This window comes from Myotis myotis, unplaced genomic scaffold, assembly GCF_014108235.1.
Source record: "Myotis myotis isolate mMyoMyo1 unplaced genomic scaffold, mMyoMyo1.p scaffold_m19_p_14, whole genome shotgun sequence".
NCBI classification, from domain to species: Eukaryota; Metazoa; Chordata; class Mammalia; order Chiroptera; family Vespertilionidae; genus Myotis; species Myotis myotis.
Window position 1 is genome coordinate 30782540 of NW_023416318.1, and position 24435 is coordinate 30806974.

The window sequence follows — 24435 nt, forward strand, 5'->3', positions numbered from 1 at the left end:
TTTTATTAAGGTACTAGAGGCCCGATGCACGAAATTCATGCAAGAGTAGGCCTTCCTTCTCCCGGCTGCCGGCATCGGCTTCCCACTGGCACCCAGAACCCGGGCTTCCCTTGCAGCCCTAGCTTCGTCCAGAAGGATGTCTGGTCTAATTCGCATATTACACTTTTATTATTATAGATTATTATTATAGATAGAATTTATGCAGAGAAGCACACAAATCTTAAATGTATAGTCAGATGAATGTCCCCAAAGTGAAACATATCCATCTAACTACCTTGTAGGTCAGAAAGAATATCTAACAGTGACCTAGAAGCCCCCCTCCTGTGCTTTTTTCTCACCATTCTGCCCAGAGGTGATCGATATCTGACTTTTAATACCATAGTTAGTTTTGCTTGTACTAAACTTACCCACGGAATGATACAGTCTGTAATCCATTGCTTCAGCATTTATGAAATTCATCTATGTTTTTACATGTGGCAATAGTGCATTCCTTTTCATTGCTGCAGCATATTCTATTTCTTTAATATACCACAACTTGTCCATTCCACTGGTGGTAGACTTTGGGTTACTTTTAGTCTGAGGCCATTGGAATTAACGCTGCTGCATATGTTCTTATACCCGTGTGGCAGGACAAATGCACTCATTTATCTCGGATATTTCTCTGAGTAGAATAGCTGGGCTAGAGATTAGGCTTATGTCCCACTTCCCTAAGAGGTTGTATGTATTTACATCTCCCGGTACTGTATGAGGGCCCCCCCTGCTCCATGTTCTCTCCAGGACTTGGTTAACAGTTCTTCAACTTGAGCCATTTGGTGGGGGTGGGGGTGGTTTCTCATTGTGATGACTCCTGAGTTCGAGCTCCATTTTATATTTTTATTGGCAATGAAAACTTTTGGAAGTATCTATTCAAGTCTTTTATCCATTTTTTTCTACTGTTTTTTTTTTTAAAAAAAATAGATTTGAGGAGTTATCCTTTTGTGTCAGATGTAAATATTGCAAATATTGTCTCCTATGCTATGGACTGCCTTTTCATGTTTAAGTCTAGAAGTCTACTTTGAGGTCATAAAGGTATTGTCCTATGTTATCTTCTAGAAGCTTTATTTATCATTCACATTTAGATCTCTATTTCATCTGGAAATTTTATGTTTGGTATGAAGTAGGAGCCAAGAATAAATTTTTCCCAGATCTTGTTGACTTGGTACATTTATTGAAAAGAACATTCTTTCCTTATGGCTCTGCAATGTTACCCTGGCATCGAGTGAGTATCCCTATATGAATGGGTCAGTTTCTGGACTGTGTTTTTTGTTTTATTGGTCTTGCCATTTGTCTATCCTTATGGAATACCATAATATCATAATGTTTGTGATTTAAAAATAATGCAGGCCTTCCAACTTTGTTCTTTTTAAATATTGCTTTGGATACTCTTGGCTCTTAGAATTTTCACACACATTTCAGAATATGTTTTTCAGACTACAAACACACTTATACACACAAACTAAACTCTAGTATTCTGATTGGGATTGCAACTAATAGATAGTTAAATTTGAGAAGAATTGACATCCTAAACCAGTGGTCGGCAAACCGCGGCTCGCGAGCCACATGCAGCTCTTTGGCCCCGTGGCATGGGCCACAAAGTTTCAATCTCACTGTACGTGCACGCCCACACGTGGTATTTTGTGGAAGAGCCACACTCAAGGGGCCAGTTTGCCGACCACTGTCCTAAACATATTGATTTTTTCAATCAATGAATATAGGGTAGCCCTTCATTTATCTTGGTATTTTTTTTCAATATTTTTTGAAGTTTTATATTTAGCACTCTTGTACATCTTTTAGATCTGTTCTTAGATATTTTATTTTTCATTGAAATCAGTACATATTATCATTTTAAAGTGTTTTTAGTATATAAAAATAGAGTTAATTTTTGTATCTTATCTTTGAATTTAGCAGTCTTGCTAAACTCACTAATGACCTTAATGGTTTATCTGAAGATCCTTTTGCATTGTCTTATTGACTCAGTACACTTATTGAAAAGACCATTTAGGTACCCAATCATGTAGACTATAAATAATGACAGTTTTTTCCTTTGTATTCCTCATGTCATTTATTTATTTCAGGGCATATACCTGGTTGCAGGCTCAATCCCCAGTGTGGGGCGTGCAGGAGGCAGTTTTATTTCACTGACTAGGTCCTCTAGTATAAAGTTGAATACAATTGATAATAGTTGGTATCTTTATGTTGTTTTTCTCAGGGGGAAACTGATATTAGTTTAAGTATTAAGTATAATGTTTATTGCAAGTTTTTAATAAATGCCCTTTATCAGATTGAAGACGTTACTATGTATCACTAGTGTGCTAAGAGTTGTTTTTTAATAATGCATTTCAAATTTTATCAACTATTTTTTCTACATTTATTGATTTTCTTCTTTATTCTGCTAATATGGCAAGTTACACTGATCAGCTGTTCAGTGTTAAACTAGTTTTATATTCCTCTAATAAACCCAGCTTGCTCACAATACATTGTCCTTTCCATGTATTACTGGATTTGAATGGGTAGTATTTTGTTGAAGATATTTGAATCGATGTCTGTGAGGAAGATTGACCTCCTGTAAGTTTTTCTTGTTAAAAGCTTGTCAGGCTTTGATATCAAGGGTATGTTGGCCTCATAAATGAGTTCAAAGTGTTTCTTTTTAATCTATTAAATATGTTTGAGAAAGTGATTTTCCTCAAACACTTTGGAGAATTTAATGGTGAAGCCATCTGGGACTAGTTTTCTTAGTGGGAAAGTTTTGTTTAAGGATTCAATTTTTAAATTTAATGAAATTCATATTTTCTGTTTCTTCTTGTGTCAGTCTTAATAAGTTTGATTTTTCATAGAGTCTATTTCACCTCGTTCAATGCCATAAAGTTGTTTCTAATATTCTTTGATAATCTTTAATTTTAGTTTCTGATACTAGTAATTTGTGGCTACTCACTTTTTCCTGATACATCTTGCAAAGATTTATCCATTTTATTACTCTTTCAAAAAACTACCTTTAGCTTTGTTGATTTTTCTCTATTTTGCATATGTTTTCTATTTCATTAAGTTTTCCTCTCATATTTATTATTTCCTTATTTCTTTTTTCAATTAGGTTTAATTTTTCTGTTTGTTTTCTAATTTATTGGTATAAATGCTTTAATTACTAGTTTTCCTTCCTTTTCTAATATATCTATTGAAAGCTATAAAATTCTCTTCAAGAATGGGAAAATTTTAAGAGTGGCCCAACAGGCATGGCTCAATGGTTGAGTGCCAACCTATGAACCAGGCAGTCACAGTCAGGGCATATGCCCGGGTTGCGGGCTCAATCCCCAGTGTGGGGTGTGCAGGAGGCAGCCGATCAACAATTCTCTCTCCCTCTCCATTCCTCTCTGAAATAAATAAAAATATATATTTTAAAAAAAGAATGGCTTTAACTGAATCCCAAAAGCTTCATTATATTGCTTTTATTAATACTTAAAGTATAATCTAATTTCCAATGTGACATTTTTTGACCCATGGGTAATTTAGAAATGTATTGCTTAAATTCAACATCTTGTAATTCTTAAACTTGCATTTGGTTACTGACTTCTAGTTTAATTTCACTGTGGTCAGGGAGTAGACTCTGAGTCATTTAAGACATTTGAAATGTGTTAAGGCTTTCTTACTAATACTATGGCCTAGTATATGGCTAATTTTAGTAAATTACCCAGGTGCACTTAAAAGAATGTCTATTTTGTAGTTGTTGGGCACAGGGTTCTACATATGTCAATTAGATTTTATTTCTTAACTGAGTACTTCAATCTGTTATATCTTTATCTACTTTATTTTTTACTGAGATAATAATTCACATGCCATAATATTGACTCTTTTAAACTGTACAATTTGGTGTGTTTTTTTGTATTTAACAAAATTGTGCATCCATCACCACTATCTAATTTGAGAACATTTCATTACCCCCGAAAGAACCCCTTTCCAGACTGTTTTCCAAAGTGCAGTACCATTTTACATTCCTCCTAGAAATGTATGAGGGTTACAGTTTCTCCACATCCTCACTAACCCTTGTTATTGCTCATCTTTTAGATTTTAGTCATTATAGTAGTATTTGAAATGGTATCTTATGGTGGTTTTTATTTGCACTTCCCTAGAGCATCTTTTTATCTGCTTATTGGCCATTCATATAACTTCTTTGGAGACATGTCTAAATTATTTTGCCCATTTTTAATTGGGTTGTTTTCCTCTTAATTGTTGAGTTGTAACTATCCTTTATATATTCTGGATCTTAGGTCCTTGTCAGATATAGGACTTGCAAATATTTTCTCCCATTTTGTGGGTTGTTTTTTTACTTTCTTGATCCTTATTTACCTTTTTCCTGCTTGTTCTATCAGTTTTTGAGAGATGGGTTTTCTATTTTTCCTTGTAGTAATATGGATTTCTGAGGCTCAGGTTGATACAAATATAGAATTATAATATCTTCCTGTTGCATTGACACATTTTATCATGTCTGTCTTTATTTTAGTAATACTTCTTCTTTACAGTCTATCCATCTGATATTAGTAAGCTATATGGCTTTTTAAATTTAGTGTTTGTATATCTTTTTCATCCTTTTAACTTCTCCTGTCTGTGTCCATATTTAGAAGGGATATATCTTGTAAGCAGCTTATATTTATTTTTTAACCCAGTCTGATATTTTTCATTTAATTGAAATGTTTAACCCATTTATATTTTATGCAATTAGTTATATACAGGGTGTCCCCAAAATGTATAGTACACTTTGAATAATTATAAAGGCAGTGTTTATTAAAGTACATTTAATTTTCAAAATATAACACCTATTGCCTGGCCGGTGTGGCTCAATGGTTGAAAATTGACCCATAGAGTTCACTGGTTCAATTTCCAGTCAGGGCACATGCCTGGGTTGCAGGCTCAATCCCCAGGAGGTGGTGTGCAGGAGTCAGCCAGCCCATCAATGGTGTTTCTCTCTCATGGATGTTTCTATCTCTCTATCCCTCTCCTTTCCCCTCTCTCTATAAAAATCAAAACTATATATATATATATATATATATATATATATATATATATATATATATACACACACACACACACACAGCTATCAGCTGTTAAAGTGTGTATACATTTTTAGGGGACATCCTGTGTTTAGATTTAAATCTAGTATCATGTTATTTGTTTGCTATTTGTCCCACTTATTTTATGTTCATTTTCTCTTTTCTTTTGCCTTACTTTGGAATAATCATGTATTTTTTAAAAATTCCATTTCCCTGCTCTATTAGCTTATTAGTTACACATTATTTTATACATTATTTATCTAATGATCATTCTACTGTTTATCTTGACTTATTAAAGTCTAATATAAATTAGTACATTTACCACTTCCTAGACAATGCAAAGACTAAAAGCCACTTAATGCCATTTACCACTTTCTACCTTTTTTTTTTTTTAAATATATTTTATTGATTTTTTACAGAGAGGAAGGGAGAGAGATAGAGAGTTAGAAACATCGATGAGAGAGAAACATCGATCAGCTGCCTCCTGCACATCTCCTACTGGGGATGTGCCCGCAACCCAGGTACATGCCCTTGACCGGAATCGAACCTGGGACCTTTCAGTCCGCAGGCCGACGCTCTATCCACTGAGCCAAACCGGTTTCGGCACTTTCTACCTTTTGTACTGCTGTTTACATTTACATTAATTTCATGTTTAACCCCGTAATATATTATTATTATTGTCTTAACAGTCAATATTCACTTAGATTTACTCACTTACCTATCCCTTTCTTTGTTCTTCATTCCCTTCAGCATTTCTTTGTTTTTTGCGACATTATTTTTTTTTATTAAATAAACCTTACTTTTTTAGAATAGTTTTAGACTTACAAAAATATTGCAAAGATAGTACAGAGTTACTATTTGCCCTGTGCCCACATTCCCTATTATTAATATCTTACATTACTATGCTATATTTTTTTACAGTTAATAAACCAATACTGATACATTATTACTAAGTATATACTTTATTCACATTTCCTCTATTTTTGCCTAATGTTTTTTTTTTCCCCATTCAAGAACTCATATTTAAATCATCATGTCTTTTTAGGCTCCTCTTGGCTGTGACAGTCCAGTCTACTTGTTTTTGATAACTTGGACAGTCTTGAGCATTATCAGTGAGATATTTCATAGAATGTCCCTTAATCTGGATTTGTCTGATGTCTTTCCTGAGATTAGACTGGTGTTACAGGTTTTAGTGATGAAGAACCACAGAGGCAAATTGTCCTTTTTATCACATCATGTCCAAGGTACATACAATTAACAGGTCCCTCAAAATCTGGATCCACCCCTGACTGTGAGTAACTCTGCCCACTGACCATTTCAGTAAATGACCTAAAGTCCCTGATAGGATGAGAAAGGAGTTGTGGATCAGATGTTTCCTCAAGGTGTCTGTCACCACCCCCGGCAAGGTGTGAGCATCTGCTGTGCTGGGTGTAGTTGTGTTTAAAGACCTGCCTCTTCTTTACAACACGGTCCCTAGATATCAGCCAACTATCTCACCTGGTGCTCATCCAAAGAAACCACAATTGTTCTGACACCGGAGGAAAAACTGGCTGTGCTGGGCTGACTGAGAGGTGGGGTGTCAGTTTCCAGCCTGGTCACACCTTCTGTGGGGGTTCTTAAGGGCAATTTTGACTCAGGTGGTTTTTGCTTTGCTCACTGACTTTACATATGACTCCACAGTATCGCCCGAAGTGAAGCAGGCATTCTTGGTGACTATATAGTATAAATACATATTAAGAAAAAACATTTTTAAAGTCTAAATTCAACATAATTTGTTCTGCCCGTACAGTGTTCTCTGCTCATCTGAATTCCATGGGTCCTCTATGTCCCACAAAGATCTGAGCAAAGACTTGAAATTAATAGCTTTTTTTGATCTTTGCTAGGTACGTTTAGATGATATCATCCTCTAAGTAGCTTTGGTGATTAGAGGAAAGCTATTCTTTCCCTGATCTATTGAGCAAGTTCGCACGGACATGGAGGGGGCTGAGGTTTCCTCTTGAGCATACTTGAATGGAGCAGAATTCTTTTTCTGAACTTACAGACCGAGTGCTCCTCTGGGCCACCCAGAAAAACTCCCCACACTTTGCTTTTGTAGATAGTTGTGGCTTTTGCCCTCCCCCAATCTTACTTCTTCTTGGACAAACTGTCTCAACTTCTCCAGTCAATTGTGACACCATTGCAAGTCTCATCACCATTTTAGTCACCTTCTTTGAATAAATTTATCTATATGTCTATTAAAGGAACGGTGCCCAGAGAGGGACATAACATATTGGGGTTGCTGCCACGCCCATGGTATTGTGGAACTATCAGGTCTCACAGCTCAGTAGGGCTCAGAGCTGGTGCTTAACCTTCAGATAGTTGATACGTGGGGTGGTGGGCATCACGGATCCTCATGGCAGGACCACCCTGGCCAGCACAGCAGCCTCTCCACATTTAAGAAGCAGCAGGAGCAGTCTGAGTCATCTCTCTCATCTGGATTTGAATCTTTAGTTGGAGCCCTGCCTTGGCCTTTAAGCAAGGCTCCGCAAAATGATGTCAGTGTTCAAACTCAGCTGCCCTTGTCTCAACCAGGCTAAGGAGGACTGGAAAACATCCCTTCATTTCAGGCCAATGGGTCCTCCAACTGCAGCCATCTTTCTTTGTTCTTGCAAATGCTGGGCCCACCCACAGGATTAAAAGGAAAACATTTTTTTCCCCTTAATCCTCAGCTAAGGATATGTTTATTGATTGTTTTAGAAAGAAGAAGGGAGAGAGAGAGGGAGAGAGAGGGAGAGAGAGAGAGAGAGAGAGAGAGAGAGAGAGAGAGAGAGAGAGAGAGAGAGAGAGATTAAACCTGCAACCTGGATATGTTCCCTGACTGAGAATCAAACCCTTAACCCTTTGGTTTATGGGACAACACTCCAACCAACTGAGCCACACTGGCCAGGGCCCACCCACAGAGAGGGAAAGCCAATCCCTGGCCACCCTGACACCTGCCTTAGAAAGAAACAATCCCACCTTACACTCACTGAGTGCACTTGTGTGATGGCCCCCAGGTGCTGTAGGAGATAAGGAAAGTCCTGCAGACACCGCAGAGGAGCTGCTGTGCCTCCCTGCCACGTCCCTAAGAGCCCCTCAGGATGATACCCCATCTCTTCCACTCTCTTTACATCAGTCACCAGTGTCAGACCAAGGCATTTAGGCCACCTGTCACCCCACCTGGTCTTTGTTTCTGGAAAGTTCATTCTCTCCCATCTCCCACCCCTTCACACCCTCCAGGTCCTTCCACTGCAGGCTCATCAGCTACTTTCTAGATCCTCCCCCCTTCTTTTCTGAATGTGTCTTCACCTTTTTTTTTTAACTAGAGCCCCACACTGCTGACTTCAGGAAGAGGCTAATTTCTCTCTCCCACAGGCAGGTGTTGGACAGCGCCCAAGAGTGGAGAGGATCCGTCTAGCTTTTTTAAAAAAATATTTTTATTGATTTCAGAGAGGAAGCGAGAGGGAGAGAGAGAAACATCAATGATTAGAGAGAATCATCAATCAGCTGCCTCTTGCACACCCCCTATTGGGGATCAAGCTGGCAACCTAGGCATGTGCCCTTGACGGGAATTGAACCCAGGACCCATCAGTCAGCAGGCAGATGCTCTACCCACTGAGCCAAACCAGCTAGGGCCCTTCTCGCTTCTTGAGGCTGCTTCCAGACCTCCTCTTCTCCCTTTTCCTCCCACTCATGTCATTGAACTTCTTGTTTCTCCTCATAGCTGTGAACCTTGACCTCTGGTCACTCCTCCTTCAGTGATTTCAGTTCCCAGCTCAGATCTCTCTTCCGTCCATATGCTCAATGTCATTGTAACACCAGTTCACCAACCCTGACCACATCCTGTGGCCCTTACTTATCGAGCCTTCCCCTCCATGTTATTTAAGCCACCTCTGAACTTTCAAAATTTGCTTTTTGAAAAAACAATTAAAGTTAATGTACAGCATTATATTAGAATTAGGCATACAAGATAGTTATTCAACATTTATATACCCAACAAAGTGATCACTATAATAAGTCTAGTAACAATTTGTCACATTACAAAGTTATGCTATATCAACTATATTTCCTAGGCTGTACATTATATCCCTGTGACTTATTGAATTTATAATTAGAAATTTGTACTTCTGATCTCCTTCACACACAACCAAGATATCAGCCAACTATCTTTTCCTTCCTCTAGCAACCAACCAATACTATGTACCATAGTAATGTTAGCAATAGAACTGCGTGGAGGAACTCTCTATACTATTCTTGCAACTTTTCTGTAAGTTTGAAATTATTCTAAAACAAAAGTTCATTCAATGTTTAAAAGAAACAGCATTTCCCTTATCCCTTCTTCAACTCTCCTCCATTTCCCTGCTTCTCTTCGCAGGAAATCTCCAGAAAGAGTTGTGTATGGCTATGGTCTCTACCTCTCAATCCCAACCAGCTCATTTCTCAGTTTACTCCCATCAGGCTATTGTCCATAGCTCTCCACTGAAACTTCTTGGGTCAAGGTCAATGATAATCTCCTTGTTGACCAACCCCAGAGCCAATTTTTCTCCTTATTTGGTTCCTCCCTGACTTCTACCAGCACGTACATGGCCCAGGGCTCATTCTTAAGACTCTACTCTTTGTGTCAGTGCCCTTATCTCAGAGGTATATTTCATCCAATCTCATGGAGTTAAGTACAACTTACCTACTGTTGATGCGCAAATTTATACCTTCAACCTTAACTCTATGAGGTAGGGACTATTATCATGATCCTTTCACATGAAAGCAGACAGGCTCTCAGACATTAAGGGGCTTCTTCAATGTTATACAACTAGAAGCTGCAGAGCCAGGATTCAAACCTGGGTCTGTATGACTCCAGATCTGTGCTGTGAGTGACCAGGCTGCCCTGCTGCCTTCTCCCTCCATCCCAGCTCCCTGTCCTGCTTGCTCCCCAGTCTCTCCTGCATGTACTGCTCAGTCTGGCCTTGTACTTTGTACCCCTTGTCCACTTCTGGAATGATCACCCCTGCCTCCCCCCACTCCACCTCTCCAATCCCCCCCCCCCCGCCCCCCCCCCAGTTCTGGTGGGGATTTCTTTACTCCTGAGGCCAAGATTGATCTCTCTTGGCCTCCTCTGAACTCCCATAGGACCCAGATCTGCCCCCCACCTCCCCCCGCCCCAAGGCCACTGAGGGCTCATTTGTATCTAAATGTTTCATGCTTTCTGAACTCAAGATGGGGGGCCTTGGCCCAAGTAAAGGGCACACTTGGGGACATTGAAGCACAGTATCTGAGATGGAGATTGCCTGGGAAAGTATGGGCCACAGGACTCCATTATTATATACTATCTTGAGGGGTCTGAGTTACCCAGATTACTTTTATTTTGTTTATTCCACTAAGCTGGTGAGCTCTTGAGAGAGCATGAATTCATAAGTATCACTGAAAACAAGGGCGTTTATGTGTGTGGTTAGGGGAGTATGTAGTTTGATCCACAGTTGGGAATCTGCACACGCAAAGGGCCTGACTTCAGTTACATGTGGGTTTTCGACTGTGCTGGTGGTTAGCGCCCTTAACCCTGGTGTTGTTCAAGGGTCAATTGTACTTCAAAACCCTATTCTCCTGGGTCCTGGGAAGCCAAGGAGAGTTCAATTCAGAAGTGAAGGAACTGATTTAGACTTCACCAAGGTCACAGAGAGGCCAAACAGTTCTCATAGGGGCCACTGAGTTCAAAGAAATATTTTGAAGAAATGGGCTTGACACTGTGATCTTGATTATTTTTGAGGAACTGAAAGTGCCCTGAAGGAAGAGACAAGGAAGAGGCTGGAGACCTGTGAGGTGGTGCTTGGGGGCGGGGTGGGGAGGAAGGAGAGAACTGTGTGTGTGGAGGTCTATATAGTGGTTGAGAAATTGAGAACTGATGTCATGGGCAGAGGGCATGTGTTGGGGCTGGAACATTGGCCCCTTTCAATGATGGTGAGTTTGACCTCTGAGCCCATGATGCTGGCCTGGGTTCTGTGCCCAGCCCTGCCACCCTCACTGTGCAACTGTAGGCAAGCCTCCTTGGCCTCCCTGGGCCTCTGTCTCATTTCTAAACTGAGGAGATTGTGGAGATTGAAAAACTAAATGATGGGGTTGGGCTACATCATTTCTGGCTCTTCCTGATTCCTTCAGGTTTTGTCTCGGGTAATGCAGTGAAGACGGACTTACGTGCTCTGGATTTCATATTTTACCTTTCAAAATGCAGATGGCTTAGGAGCAGGTATGTGCCTACTCCTTTTTAGCATTATGAGTCAATCTGGGAAAACACATCTAGTCCCATCCTCCTGGGGCCACCCCTGCCTCAAGAATGGAAAAGCCAAGATAATCATTCTTATACAGGCCTCCTGATAAAAGTTCTTTTTCACAGAAAGCAGAGGATGGCCAAGGGCTGAGGAGAGCAGGATGTGAATGGTTGACTCTTGCATGTTGTGAAGAAAATGGGCCTCATTCCTTCATGTCTCGCTTAGACATGACATTCCAGTCAGAGTCTTGGTTAATAAAACCATAATTGGAAACTGGTCTTATTGAATTCATGTAAAGAAATGTATTGCTATGATGCACTCGTTAAGTATTGCCAAATTCTGGAGGGATAAGGTAGGGAGAAATATATATAATTCACCAAATTGCTTAAAGAAAATAAATCTCCTGGTATCTGGAAAACAAGAGGAAAAATCCTTGTCCTTTTAACAAAGTGAGGAAACTAATGGTAATGCCCCTGGGGCCGGGATGCAGGGAAGGCGAGCACACTGGATCCTCAGTCCTAAAGGTTTTAATGGCGGAGATTTTAGGGGGGTCCTAGGGAAAGATCTTAACAGAATCTTCAGTAGCTTTCCAGGGGTATCCTTTCAGGGTTGTGGTCTCCATTGCTTGATTGGCCAACCCCAGGGCACGGGGTTATTCAATGCAACTGGATCTGACATCAGCTGTGGCTGGTTTTGTTGCTTATCTGGGCCTGGAGCTGGAATACAACTGAGGTGTAGCTGTTATCTCTAGGGAGGAAAGGTCAGGGGTCCAAACCTCATGACCAGTGATATGTTAGGGAAGGAACAATCACCCTGGGGGCAAGGTCCCATTCTATAATTGATTGTCCATCGTTAGGCACCAGGGGCTTTCCATCTGGTGACCTTCTGTACCTGGTCTATCTCCTTGCTCGGCTTGTGTCTAACTGCCCATAGCAAAATCAGAACCATTTTAGTCCGCCTTCACTGATTACCTGAGACAAAACATGAAGGAAGTGGGGAGAGCTTGTCTTGGGGTTGAATGCTTCTGGAGGCCAGGTTCCTGTAATCCAGTGGGACAATGGCCTTGTTGCATTCCCCCCACCACCCCCTTGCTGGACTTGTAAGTAAATAACTTGGAGCTGCCTCCACCCCCAGGGCTGGAGGTCACAATCACAGTCTTCAAGTGGTTAAGACAACACCTTGCCCAAGGATGCTTTGTAGACCCACAGCCCACTATAGTTGCTGGGTTCCAGGATGGTGCCCATCCATGTCTGAGTCCTGAACTTGTCAATGCTCAAAGGCAATTCTGCTATTGAAGGCCTGGCTGAGATGTGTCACTCACAGAACAGCTTCAGAAAACAAACAAACAAACAAATAAAAACAAACAGTGAGGTTTTCAGAAAGTCTGAGATGGCAGGCAAAGGTGATAGGAGCTGGGCAGAGCCCAAAAAAGCCAATCTGAAGGTCCAGGCACCACCAAAAGAAGGGAAGAGATGATGAGAGTAAACAGAAGAACCAGAAGAAGGACTGAAGGTTAAAGTAATAAACACAGGAATATTCTATTTGGCAATGAAAAGAGAGTCAGACAGACCCAGGTTCGAATTCTGGCTCTACAGTTTCTAGTTGTGTAACACTGGAGAAACCCCTTAATATCTGAGAGCCTATCTGCTTTCATGTGAAAGAAACATGATAATAGTCCTTACCTCATAGGGTTAAGGCTAAAGGTATGAATTTGTGCATCAACAGTAGGCAAGTTGTACCTAAGTCCATGAGATTGGTTGAAATAATACCTCTGAGCCAGGCCAAGGTGGGTCAGTGGTTGAATGTTGGCTTATGAACCAGGAGGTCACAGTTTGATTCCCAGTCAGGGCTTATGCCTGGGTTGCTGGCTTGATCCCTGATCATGATCAATGATTCTCTCTCGTCATTGATGTTTTTCTCTCCCTCTCCCTTCTTCTCTGAAATCAAATATATATATATATATATATATATATATATCTGAGATAAGAGCTTAGGCAAAGAGTAGAGTCTTAAGAATGAGCTCTGGACCATGTATTGCTGGTAGAAGTCATGCGGGAGCCAGATAAGGAGAAAAAATGGCTCTGGGGTTGGGCCACAGGGAGATGACCATCAGCTTTGGCCACAGAAGTTTCAGTGGCGAGCTAAGGACAGTAGCTTGATGGGAGTGGATTGAGAAATGAGCTGGCAGGGGTTAGAGACCACAGCCATACACAACTCTTTCAGGAGGCTTCCTGTGAAGGGAAGCAGGGAAATGGAGGGGAGCTGAAGAAAGGGATAAGGGAAGTGCTGTTTCTTATTGGTGTGAGAGATGAGAAGTATGGCTAAGACTGGGCTTACATTTCATTTCTCCCATTAATAGGATGTGACTTGTGAAAGCCACTTAATGCGACTGTTTCATCTGTGAAGTGGGTGCTCACAGGATTCCCCAGTTTGAGGATCAAGAGAGCCAATAAGGTAAGTGGGAGACCACACTGTGTGGACTGATCTGCTATGCAAACACAGTGCATGATTGTGAGCAGAGGCTGCTGCTGGGTCTCCCCCTAGTTCCCCAGTCACACCGTGGCAATCTGTTCCTCAGCAGGTCATGATTTGGAAAAGTAAAATGTGAATTAGGGAACCCATCATGCGCATCTCCAATTTGGAGCTTTCACTGTGCTCTGTCTCCGGCTGAGTTTTGGTTGTTTTATTTTATTTTATTTTATTTTTTTTCTTTGCCCTTCCCAGTCACATTCTACCTGGAAAGTCCCCACTTGAGCCCCCGCCACCTTCAGACTGAAGTCCTTTCTGACTGCGAGAGCCCAGAGTGTCCACACTCGCAGGCCGGCTGGGCTCTCTAAGTGCTTCATGTCGTTTCCTGAAAGCAGGGACCTGCCTTTTCCCCTCGGGTCTCCCATTGGCTACAAAAAGGGCCAGTGGCAGATAGAAACATGGATGGGATAACATGGCCTTCAGTCTCAGCAGTTGCCAAGTATTAATATTAGTCTCCCTCCCTTCACCCATCCTCCTGTCGGCTGGCCTCGTTTGTCTCCTGAAGGTCAGTGCCAATGTCCATTTTTGGGAAACTATTTAATAAATCCTTTGCTCTCTGTCGGGGTGACCCATCACAAATCCACAGGAAACGCGAGCCACCAGCTGGGGTAGGATCAGAATACTTTAATAAGATATCAGTGTCAAAATACATTTCCTTATAAAGTTAAGCTCCCATACAGTAATAATGTCAGTAGGAATTCAACAAAATAATAATGTACATGAAATCGTTACATTGACAGGTAAAGTTAATATTGAAGCTCGGAATATTTCTCAGAGTGTTTTAGTAAAACTGCAAGGGTGAGCCACCCTCACGGCCGAGGCAGTGCACACAGGAATCCAACCCCAGTTTACCTGGCCGTGGCCCTCCGGGCTCTGTCGCCACGCGGGGCAAAGCTGCGGTGCTTACGTACATTTGGGCAACACACTGAGTAGATAGTATTTCTCATACAACTTAGATTTGTGTTTTGACAATTAGTCCACCCAGGCTGGCCCAGTGCTTGGCCTGTCGTGCTTTGGGTGTGTGTTTCTAGAAACGTCTTCATTGTGCCCAGGACAGGTGAGTTCTACGTGATTGGTGTTTAGAAACCAAAGGTGTAGTCCCTCTTATGCAGTGAGTTAAAGTGCTCTGAGAACACTATTTCCAGTGCTTCCTACCTACACAAGTCACTTCAAGTGACAACCAGACCCGGGAGGGCCTGAGGCTGGGCTGTCCCCAGGCCTGCCTGCTGCTCGTCAGTGGGGGCCCTCGCACCTCGGCCTTGCAGGGGGATCTGAGGAAGGGCACTGGGCCAGGCTCGTCAGCACCGGCTGCCCTTCTCTCAGCCCAGCTCCATGTGCTCCAAGGTGGTCAGCTGGGAAGACATGGCCTGGGTCACTACCCCGTTTCTGAATCCTTCCTTCCTTTCGTGAATTCCCATCTAAACCGTCTCAGGGTAGGTTTAGAAATATCCCAGTGCGCCACATGAAAGCCCATTAGAGTCACATAGCTCAGTGCACTTGAAGGGCCAGCAACAAGACCTTAATAAAAGTTAAAGCACTTCCTCTCCCTTGGATTTGCCCAGCCCACACCCTTAACACATGATGTGCCATCAGACCCTCTTGGCAGCAATAATAATATATACATACATACATAATACACAGAGGACATGAGGAAAAGACAGCTCGCAATGCTCCCACTTAATGATTCCACTCCTTGGATGGATTGTCACGCTATGGCAGATCCCAAAAGCAAAAGCCCACACAGCAACCTTGAGCAGTGTTAGCACGGCCTGGGGGTGCCTTACAATGCTGCGGTGTCGGCAGGAACGGGCTTAAAAAGACCTAAAGTGATTTTGTGAGCAGGACTCCACTTCCGTTTCTAAGTTTTTAGATATTACAAAGTACCCATATATATGATAAACACTTAACCCAGATATAAATTTTAAAAAAACCCACTGAATGTGGGGGGTTGGGGAGAGAAGAAAACACCAAAGAGTTTAGGAAAAGCCTCCCTGTGCAACTCTCACAGATAAGCACATACACTGGACTTCACCCTTCACATTTCTTATTTTTCACCAAAAGTCATCAAAATTAGAGCAAAGAGTTGGTTTTTGAAAAAGGCTGAAATTACCAATTATAGTGACTAGTTTTAAAGGAGAAGGGCCATGCGAGGGAGCAAGGCCACAAATCAAGCTTGGAAAGCAAAAATCATTTTCTCTTTGGCAACAACAACATCTTCTTAGTTCAATGAAGCCAAAGCTTTCCCTACAAACAGACACCCAACTTGTTAGTGTGAATATTGTGTGTGCAGGAGAGAGAGAGAAAGAGAGAGGCCTCTGGATAATATAAATTAGAAGCAATTGAAGTTGGGGGAAAATCTTACAAAATTTAAGAACATTTTCATTGACAGAGTAAAACACAGCAGGTAAAACAATCGTGTACTTTAAAAATATGGATACTAAAGTGAGTATCTTCAGGAAAAGGCCATTACGTGGTAACCCGGGCAAGTCTGCCAGGTTAAGTACACCTTGTAAAAAGTGTGTTGGTGTTAGAGATACCTAGTTGCAAAAATAGACGCAGAGAGTGAAGCTGGCAGATGGCCTGGCAGAGACACCTGCCCTGGCGGAAGGCCCTGCTTCAGGTGCCCTGGTCCAGGGCTCTGAGAAGGTCCCCTCCTTGCAGGAGCGTGGAGCTTCCTGGCACAGGAACGTTCACCTCACAGTCATATCTGGTCAATTCTGGCAGCAGGTAGGGCTCAAACGAGGGCCCGAGCAGCCGGCTTGCCATACCTGAAAGAATGGTTGGTACTGTATTTTAAAAACCAAACCGGATATCCGGAAAAGGCTCTATTCCATTAGAGGCTGGCAGGGATGAGAAGGGCACTGCAGAGAGCAAGGGGCATTTTCCAGTTTTTGTGACTCGGGGTTATAGATAGGGCAGCCCTAACTTCACTCTGTTTCTTCAATGCAATCTTATCTGGGAGGACCCATAGCACTAGGTGGGGTGCTGAGCCCCACGGGAGAGAGAAAGTGTGCGGTGCAGACAGCAGCTAGAGGGTGTTGTGTGGAGGGAGCCCACAAGGCTTCTAGGCCTTGAAGGAGGAGACATCAGGAAGAGCCTGACCTGTGTCACCGCATCGGCAACAGGGAGGGAAGGCCGAGCGGAAAGGGAATTCTGAACCGGCTGCTGCCTGCACACACATGGACGCACAAACATGCACACACATTGCAAGGGGAATCTCTCAGCACCCAAACCCCACTTCCCCGGAAGGAGGCCCAGGGACCAGAGGACAGCCTGGAAGCCCTTCTTTGGGCCCCTTCCCTCGGTCCCCTGGACCTCACACCCTGTGGACGGGGTGGGTCTCAGGCCTCTGGAGCCCCCTTCTTGTACGTGCTGTCAGAAATAGTCTCCCCCTGATTTCTAAGGCTCAAGGAAACTCGTGGGCTCACAGCAGGCAGGACAATGCCAGTTATTATTTACTGAATGCAAACCTCCCACGCAAAGGCGTGGCTGGGAGAGTACAGCTGGGATTCAAGCCCAGGGCTGTCTGATGGCGCTGGAGTCTGGGTTCTGAAGCACTGAATAGCGATCTCCCCAAACCCTAGTGCTGAGGAAATTACCCGCTTTGAGGGCAGGGGTCTGGTATGTTCCACCACGTCCTCCCACTATGTTTATGCAGTCTTTTGTGACAACATCTCTGTTTCCCAAGACGGTAACTGACCTAGGAGGCCCAGGACCGAGGGCAGGCACCAGGTGACTAACCCTCCAGAAGGGCCAGCTGGGTGACCTTTCCCGGAGCCCCTGGCAGCATGTTTCCCGCACATGTCCTCAGCTCAGCTCCCACCTGAACGCAGAGGGATGCCCCAGAGGCCAGTGGGACATGAGGCAATTCAGCAGCATGAAGAACCGAGGAAGACACAGGCTCGAGGGCTTTTTGGACCAAAGAGCCCTGGATGTCACCTGATTGTTGTAAGGCTCCTTCTAAAACCCTGTAGGCAGATGGCCTTCCAGCCCCTGCTGCAACTCTTCCGGGAAGGAGGGCTTGCACTGCTTACGGCAGCGGCCTTTCAGGGCAGCAAGTCATGCTGAGTGGAGATGGCCGCCTTGGGATATCCACCCCCTGGCCCTCACCCCTCCCACACACCACAGACGCCAGCACAGAGGCTGCAGGCCCTGGGGCACCCACCTGCCGCCTTGTGAGCCGAGGGCAGACTGTAGTCCTGGTACTGAAAAGCGCAGCATTGCGGGGGGAACCTGCTCTTGGCGCTCTCCTCGGGGCTCATGGCGGACGGAGGCTGTGGTGGTGGCAGGTGTCTCAGAGGCTGACTCGGGCCCCTCATGGGATTGTGGGTGAACTCATCTGAAAGGTCAGTGTTGGAGTGTGAGGGCAGTGCCAGCCCGAGGAGGGGAGAGACCGTGATGCCCCCAGGACCCTCCCTGCCTTCACAGAAGGTGCTCAGAGCCAGCCCCTGGGCCTCGAAGCCCAGGCTCCTGATGGTGTAGTTTGAGCCAGAGTGGAAAGGGGAAGCTGTGTGTGTGGAAGGAGGGATGGTAGGGCAGGTGGTGAGTGGAAGAACCGAGATGTGCCCCTGAGCCCCCCCACCCAGCCCTTCCACCTGCAGACACCCCCACCCGGCCCCAGGGGGGCCCGGCCTGCTGCTCACCACTGGGGACGTTGGCGCTCAGCCGCTTGTCAGGTATCGGAGGGCAGTTCCCGCAGCCCCTGAGGCTCTTCATCCTTTTCCACATCAGATGTGAAGGGCTGCCTCCTGGAGGGTCCCCCTGGGGGTGAGAGGGGCAGAGAACCCGTCGTCAGACTGAGTCGGGGTGGGTGGCCTCAGAGCAGCTGTCTGAGAGGCCGCTGCCCCACCCCGCCCTGCTGCCCCTGGCTGGCCACTGAGCCTCAGAGTGAGAGCTGCCTGCCAGCTGGGCCCTCTGCTCTCAGCCCCGATTCCCTGCCCAGCCTGACCCAAGGCAGCGCCAGTCAGGAGATGGCTCACCCCACTCATGTCCGGGAAGGCTTGCTCCTCATACTCCAGCTGTCGCTTCAGCTTCAGCTTGTTGGAGAGGGCTACCATGGCCGGGCTCATCGCGTCTGGGCCCTGAGGCCTGAAGCCCTTTGCAGACCTGCCAAGCCCAAGAGAGTGGGCTGTGAGGGGGTCTGGAGCCCCACGCCATGCAGGGCCTTTGGAGGGCCCTTCCAGAACTAATACATCTGACCCAAAGGGCAGAGGCTCAGAGGAAGGGCGTGGGCCTCAGGGCCCGAGCTGCACTCCGCTGCCCTTCCCCAGTCTCCCCACCTGCCGAGATGCCAAGGGTTCAAGTCACATGTGCCGCCAGCCCAGCGGGACCCAGGCAGCCTCCAGGCCTGACCTCGGGTGCAGTGGCCCAGCTGGGTGGCGTCAGTCTTTAGGAGGGTTTCTTCTGCCCCATCTCTCCCTGCCAAGCTGCTCCCCCTCAGACGAGTGAGGCTGCTCTATCACAGGCACATGCCCCAGGGCAGTGTAACTAATGTGCCCTGGGAGCGGAGGCCATATGCCACCCATTGTGCTGGAGCTCCCAGCTGGTGGAATGGAGCTTGTTGGGGAGATTTGAAGGAGCCAGGAGGAGGAGGAGGACAGGGAAGGCAATGCTGGACGTCCAAAAGGCATGGGCATCTTTTTCTTTTCTCAACCAGGGTTCCAGGAGGAAACAGAGAACCACTGCCCAGGTAACTTTTTGTGTTCTGTAATGAAGTCTAGGTAAGCAAGGTGCTTTAGGGTGCTCTGGGGAGAGAGACATGGGTGTGCAAGGGGGGACAAGCTAGTTCTCTCCCTTTTCCTGTCCTCAGTCACCTCTTGGGCCCCTCCGCTCTGATAAAAACATTGCACTCGAGGCCTCCCAGACCTCGGGTGACTCCTCTCAGCCTAAGCTCCTGGATCAGAGCAGGACTCATTGGAGGACCAGCCACAGTGGAGCAGGAGTTGGTGATGGGGCAGGAAGTCTCTCTGGGCCCTAGATCACCCCCTAGTGCGCTCCCCCCCCCCCGCCCCCTCTCTTTTCAGCCCAGCCTTTGCTGAAGCAGTCGAGGGTCACTGCCACTCACCTCTTCTTGAACATGGAGAGCTGCGGGGAGGAGACAGGGGGCCCCGATGGCGATATCCCCAAAGCCTCCGCGTGCTGATCTCCTCCAGGCCACTTGGGGGGCCTGGAATGTAAGGGTGGATCAGGGGGCCACTGTGTGTTGAATATGCCCCCCAAAGAAGAGAGAGGGGTGCTGGCCTGGCCACAGCACGATGGCAGGGACACCTTGCTCCCGCCATCGAAGAAGATGGAGGACATGGGCTGGTGCTCAGGCTCCGTCTTCTTGCTCTCCAGCTGCTGCTGATACTTGTCCAGGAGGAAGGGGCCGGGAGCGGGCACGGGGGCCAGCGGCTGGAAGATGCTGGTCATGGTGCTGACGCAGTGCTGCGGGAGGAACTGCGGGTTCTCGGGCGAGAGCTTCTCCTCGGGACAGATGGGGCTCAGCTGGAAGTCCTCCCCGTCCATGGGGATGTAGGGTGCCAGTGTCTCCAAGTCCAGCTCATTGAAATCCAGCTGAGGAGACACAGAGCAAGACAGTTTTTGCAAGAGCGTTTGGCTTTCTGTAATAAATGCTTTCCTGTAAAGTTACATGCAAATAAAAATTTGATTCTGGTATCATTTTTATTTTTGTGTGTTAATCCTCGCCCAACGATATTTTTCCATTGATTTTTAGGGAGAGTGGAAGAGAGAAAGAAAGACAGAGAGAAACATCAACGTGAGAGAAACACATTGATTGGTTGCCTCCTGCACAAGCCCCGACGAGGGCCTGGGCCAGAGAGATATGTGCTCTTGACCGGAATCAAACCCAGGACCTTTTGGTCCACAGGCCAATGCTCTGTCCACTGAGCCAAATCAGCCAGGGCTCCGATATCATTTTTAAATGCATTTAAACTAAAATAGTATTTCAAAGACTCCTAACTTGGTGAAGGGAGTAAATGTTCCCTTTGCTTATAAATGTCTCATACATCTGGATGTACTTTTTAAATGTTGGGCTTCTCTGAAGAAACGTTCGGTCGTAGTTTTGGTCTTGGTGTGCGCTAAGGGAGCTCCCTCAGTGAGTAGGAGATAAACAAGGTGAGAGTTACAGGCAGAAGAGCTGGATTGACACAGGTAAAGCAGAGGGCGAAGTGGGAGGTGGGAGGAGGGACCTCTACAGGCTCCACTTCCCTGCACCCTCATCCAGTTAGGGACCATGGTCCAGCATCTCCACTGGTCTCTGTCACAAAGGGGTGCGGCTGCAAGACCGGGCCTGAGCCTTCTCCACCGCCCGCTGGCAGGCACACCAGCCCAACTTCTCCGTGGCTGCCTACCTGGGTACTGCACTGGTCCTTTGCCTCTGTATCCATGGCAAAAAGCTTCTCAATCACCTCTATCTTCAGATCGTCATTCAGAGACGTGTAATAGTCCTCAGGGCTGCCGGGCTGGGGGCCAGGAGGGAAGTGACTATGTCAAGAGTATGACACTGGTCTCCCCAACATCCAAGGTAGAAGGAGAAATACATTCTTAGGCCCACAGACCAACTCCGTCCCACCCAACAAGTACTTGTAGAGAGGCCACTCCCTGTGAGCTGTGTGAATTATGTCCATTCATCAACCTCTCTGCACCTCAGTCACCTCATCAAATGAGCCTGTCCTGAGGAGCCAGTGGGATAAAGGCCATGGCCAGCAGGGCTCTGGAGACTACAGGTCTGTGCCCTGAGCAGGGACAGAGCTGGGGGCTCAAAACTGTGTGCCACTCAGCCCCTGCCTTCCGGGAGCTTGTCATTTAGGTGGGGGCGGGACTGGATACTGACAGCAAGCAAACAGCTAGAGTACCTGCAGGCATGTGTCACCAGCTCTCTATGGGACTCTAGCATAACTTGAGTAGGAGGAGGGCAGTATTTCTGTCCAGACTGACCGGCCATACGGCAGTGGCCAGAGGAGGAGCCTGCCCTCTCCGTGGCCTCACTCCAGGGGACTCACCGTGGAGCAGCTGCTGCTGGTGGCACTGGGGCTGGTGTCCCCCGGGGCGGCCGCCTGGGGCATGGTGAAGGCGGGCAGGCTGGCCTCGCTCTGGGCAATGTGGCTCCTCAGCTCCTCAGCCCACGACTGGTTGGGGGCCAGTAAGGTGTCGCCATAGGCTGATGACTCCTCGAAGCTCTGGTTTCCTGTGGAGACAAGAGTCTGGCTTGGTTAACAGGGATTCGTCCGGTCCATGGAAAACCCCCGAGGACAGAGAAAAGCCCAAAGGATGCACGAGAAATCCCCACAGCTTCTGGAAGTCATGCCTGGGCTGGGCCCTCAGCCCTGGAAGCTTGACTGGGACAAAGGGGCCTTTAACTGGGGCTCCGGCTCAATGTACCGGCTCCCTTTCAAGGGGATACCCTCCTGGAGCACTTACTTGTCAGAGACTAAGTGAATTAGGAGCCGCTCTTCCTCAAAGAGCAGCCCAGCATGTAGATGAGAGGTCAGGAGAGGACAGAGGGCAGTCAGCCTCAGTGAACGGAGGCTGCGAGCCTTCTCGTCCCGGATTGTCCTCTACGATCCTCTGTTGCTTCTCTCGTGGCCTCTCGGGGACACAGGTAACAGGGCAAGCACAGATGCTGCACCTATTCCTTCAGCAGCACGGCCAGGCTGCGGGTCCCACACGGGGAGCAAGGGCCCCCGGGACACGTGAAGATGCTTCCAGTGTGGATCGGGGAGGCCTGAAAACTCTGTGGCGACAAGGACTCAGTCCCTGTGAGACAGGCACACGTTTTAAAGAAGTAGTGCCTACGGGGGCTAAATCTGGCCCTGAATCTTTTCTGGAATTATTTCGCCCAACATTATTTCAGTTCAGGCCTCTTCCAAAAAAGCAATTTGTCCCTCAAGGCCCAGGTGAAGCGCTGCCCTTGCTGTGAAATCGTGCCAGTGACCTCTGAGCAGCTCTTGCTGTCAGGGCAGGCTCCTGCCCCTGTGGTGGAGAAGTGACTCCTCCAGGCAGTCCCCTGCAACCTGCCCTCTCCCCCCACCCCCTCCCCCTCGGCACTTTGTGGTCTTACTCCGTGCCAGGTGCATGCGTTGTTCTTTTGCATCCAGTACAGACCAGTCTGACCACTAACAGATGATTAGCAAGACTCAGGGAAGGAACAGGGTGCCGCTGGTTAAGGGAAAGCTGTAGCCAGGGAGGCCTGTGACCGTAAAAACCTCCCCCACTCAAGAGAATTCGACGTCCCCCAGCTCAGTGGAGGGGCACCCACCGAAGTCCAGAGAAATGATGGCATCTCCCGCAGTGGGCGCCAGCTGGGCCAGCTCCTCCGGCTCCTCCTTCAGTTTGGTGAACAGGAAGTGACTCTTCTCGGACACAGCCACCTCGTCGCTGTTCTCAAAGATGCTGTTCATGGCCATCAGGTGCGGCTTGAACAGGGATTCCGTCTGGTCCATGGAGAACACCACGTCGTTCTTCTCAATCTCACTGAGGGGACAAGAGGGTGCGTCAGGCCTGCCACGTTTCTAGCGAGATCCTTTTGTCCCTCAGACCCAGGGACACCCCGACGGCTGAGCCTCTCAGCCAAATGCGTGGGTATGGACACTGTCGTCATGTCTTGAAGAACCACACAATGGAATTTGGAGTTAAGGCAGCAACATCGAGAGTGCCCTCAGACCATGAGTCTGTCTTGGATCCTGCTTTACGGGCAGGCACTGCATGGTGTACCCGGGCTTGTAGATTTTTGTATGTTTCACTCCAGCAATGACTTTACCCAGCTCTCTTCCCAGGGGCTACAGAGTGACTGTGGAAAAACATCCCTGTTTTTCCACGTTCACAAAATGCTTATCAAGGAATGACTTTGTTCTGTCTGCCTCCCCACGTGGGTCAGAGGCCTGGCACAGGTGAGAGACTAGGGAAAGGGGAAGAGAAGCACTGGGAAGGGGAAGTCCCAAGTGACCCACTGTTCCCGCATCATCCATGGAAGTCCTCTGGGTCCCGAGGGCCCGCACCACAGAGAGCTCACAGAGAGCCTGCGGAGAGGAGAGGCTGGGCATTCTGGGGCCTGCCATCCTCAGTGTGGGGCGCTCACAGCCCATGCCCCACTGGCCCTCCCACACTCACCTCAGGACGTAGTTCACACACATGATGCACTGGGGCTGCAGGTTGCGTGGGTTGTAGATGACTGTCCCCTGCGTCTCCAGCCACACGTAGCCCCCATGCTTCGCCAGCATCCGGTACTGGCCGCTCACCACCTGGCCCTTGGTACACACTATGGGAGGAGAAGGAACCTGAGGTCCGGGAGGTGGGGGGCTGAAGACCCCCACGGGAGGGCAGTCTTTGGGGAAATGGACAGGACTAGGCACCAGACCATGAAGACTGGAGCTTAGAGATCATCGCACCCAACTCTTCGTGTTAAATATAGGGAGAGGAGGGCCAGAGGGCTTACATGACTTGCCCAAGGCTGTCCAAGGGAGGAAGTGGCCCATTGCCAGTTCCCTGACAAGTCTGCTCACCCATTGGCTCTGTCCTACTTTCCCCCAGGGAGCCCCCAACAGGGTCCCAGG

The 24435-nt window shown here is 46.8% G+C and overlaps 1 protein-coding gene across 3 annotated transcripts in view; it reads right to left on the bottom strand.

Annotated features, from left to right (window-relative positions):
• Positions 1–14486: 14486 nt before the first annotated feature.
• EPAS1 (endothelial PAS domain protein 1) overlaps positions 14487–24435 on the bottom strand; it is an 80711-nt gene continuing 70762 nt past the window's right edge. Inside the window, exons 8-16 of one of the 3 annotated variants that reach the window (XM_036334679.1) lie at positions 23993–24140; positions 23142–23356; positions 21886–22070; positions 21235–21345; positions 19947–20437; positions 18862–18988; positions 18526–18643; positions 18048–18221; positions 14487–16650 (exon numbers count right to left, since the gene is read on the bottom strand). In XM_036334679.1, coding sequence (XP_036190572.1) covers positions 16499–16650; positions 18048–18221; positions 18526–18643; positions 18862–18988; positions 19947–20437; positions 21235–21345; positions 21886–22070; positions 23142–23356; positions 23993–24140 — 1721 coding nt within the window. In that variant the 3' untranslated portion in view covers positions 14487–16498. The remainder of the gene's footprint in view (positions 16651–18047; positions 18222–18525; positions 18644–18861; positions 18989–19946; positions 20438–21234; positions 21346–21885; positions 22071–23141; positions 23357–23992; positions 24141–24435) is intronic. The other 2 variants (XM_036334681.1, XM_036334680.1) reach the window with 2 other exon arrangements.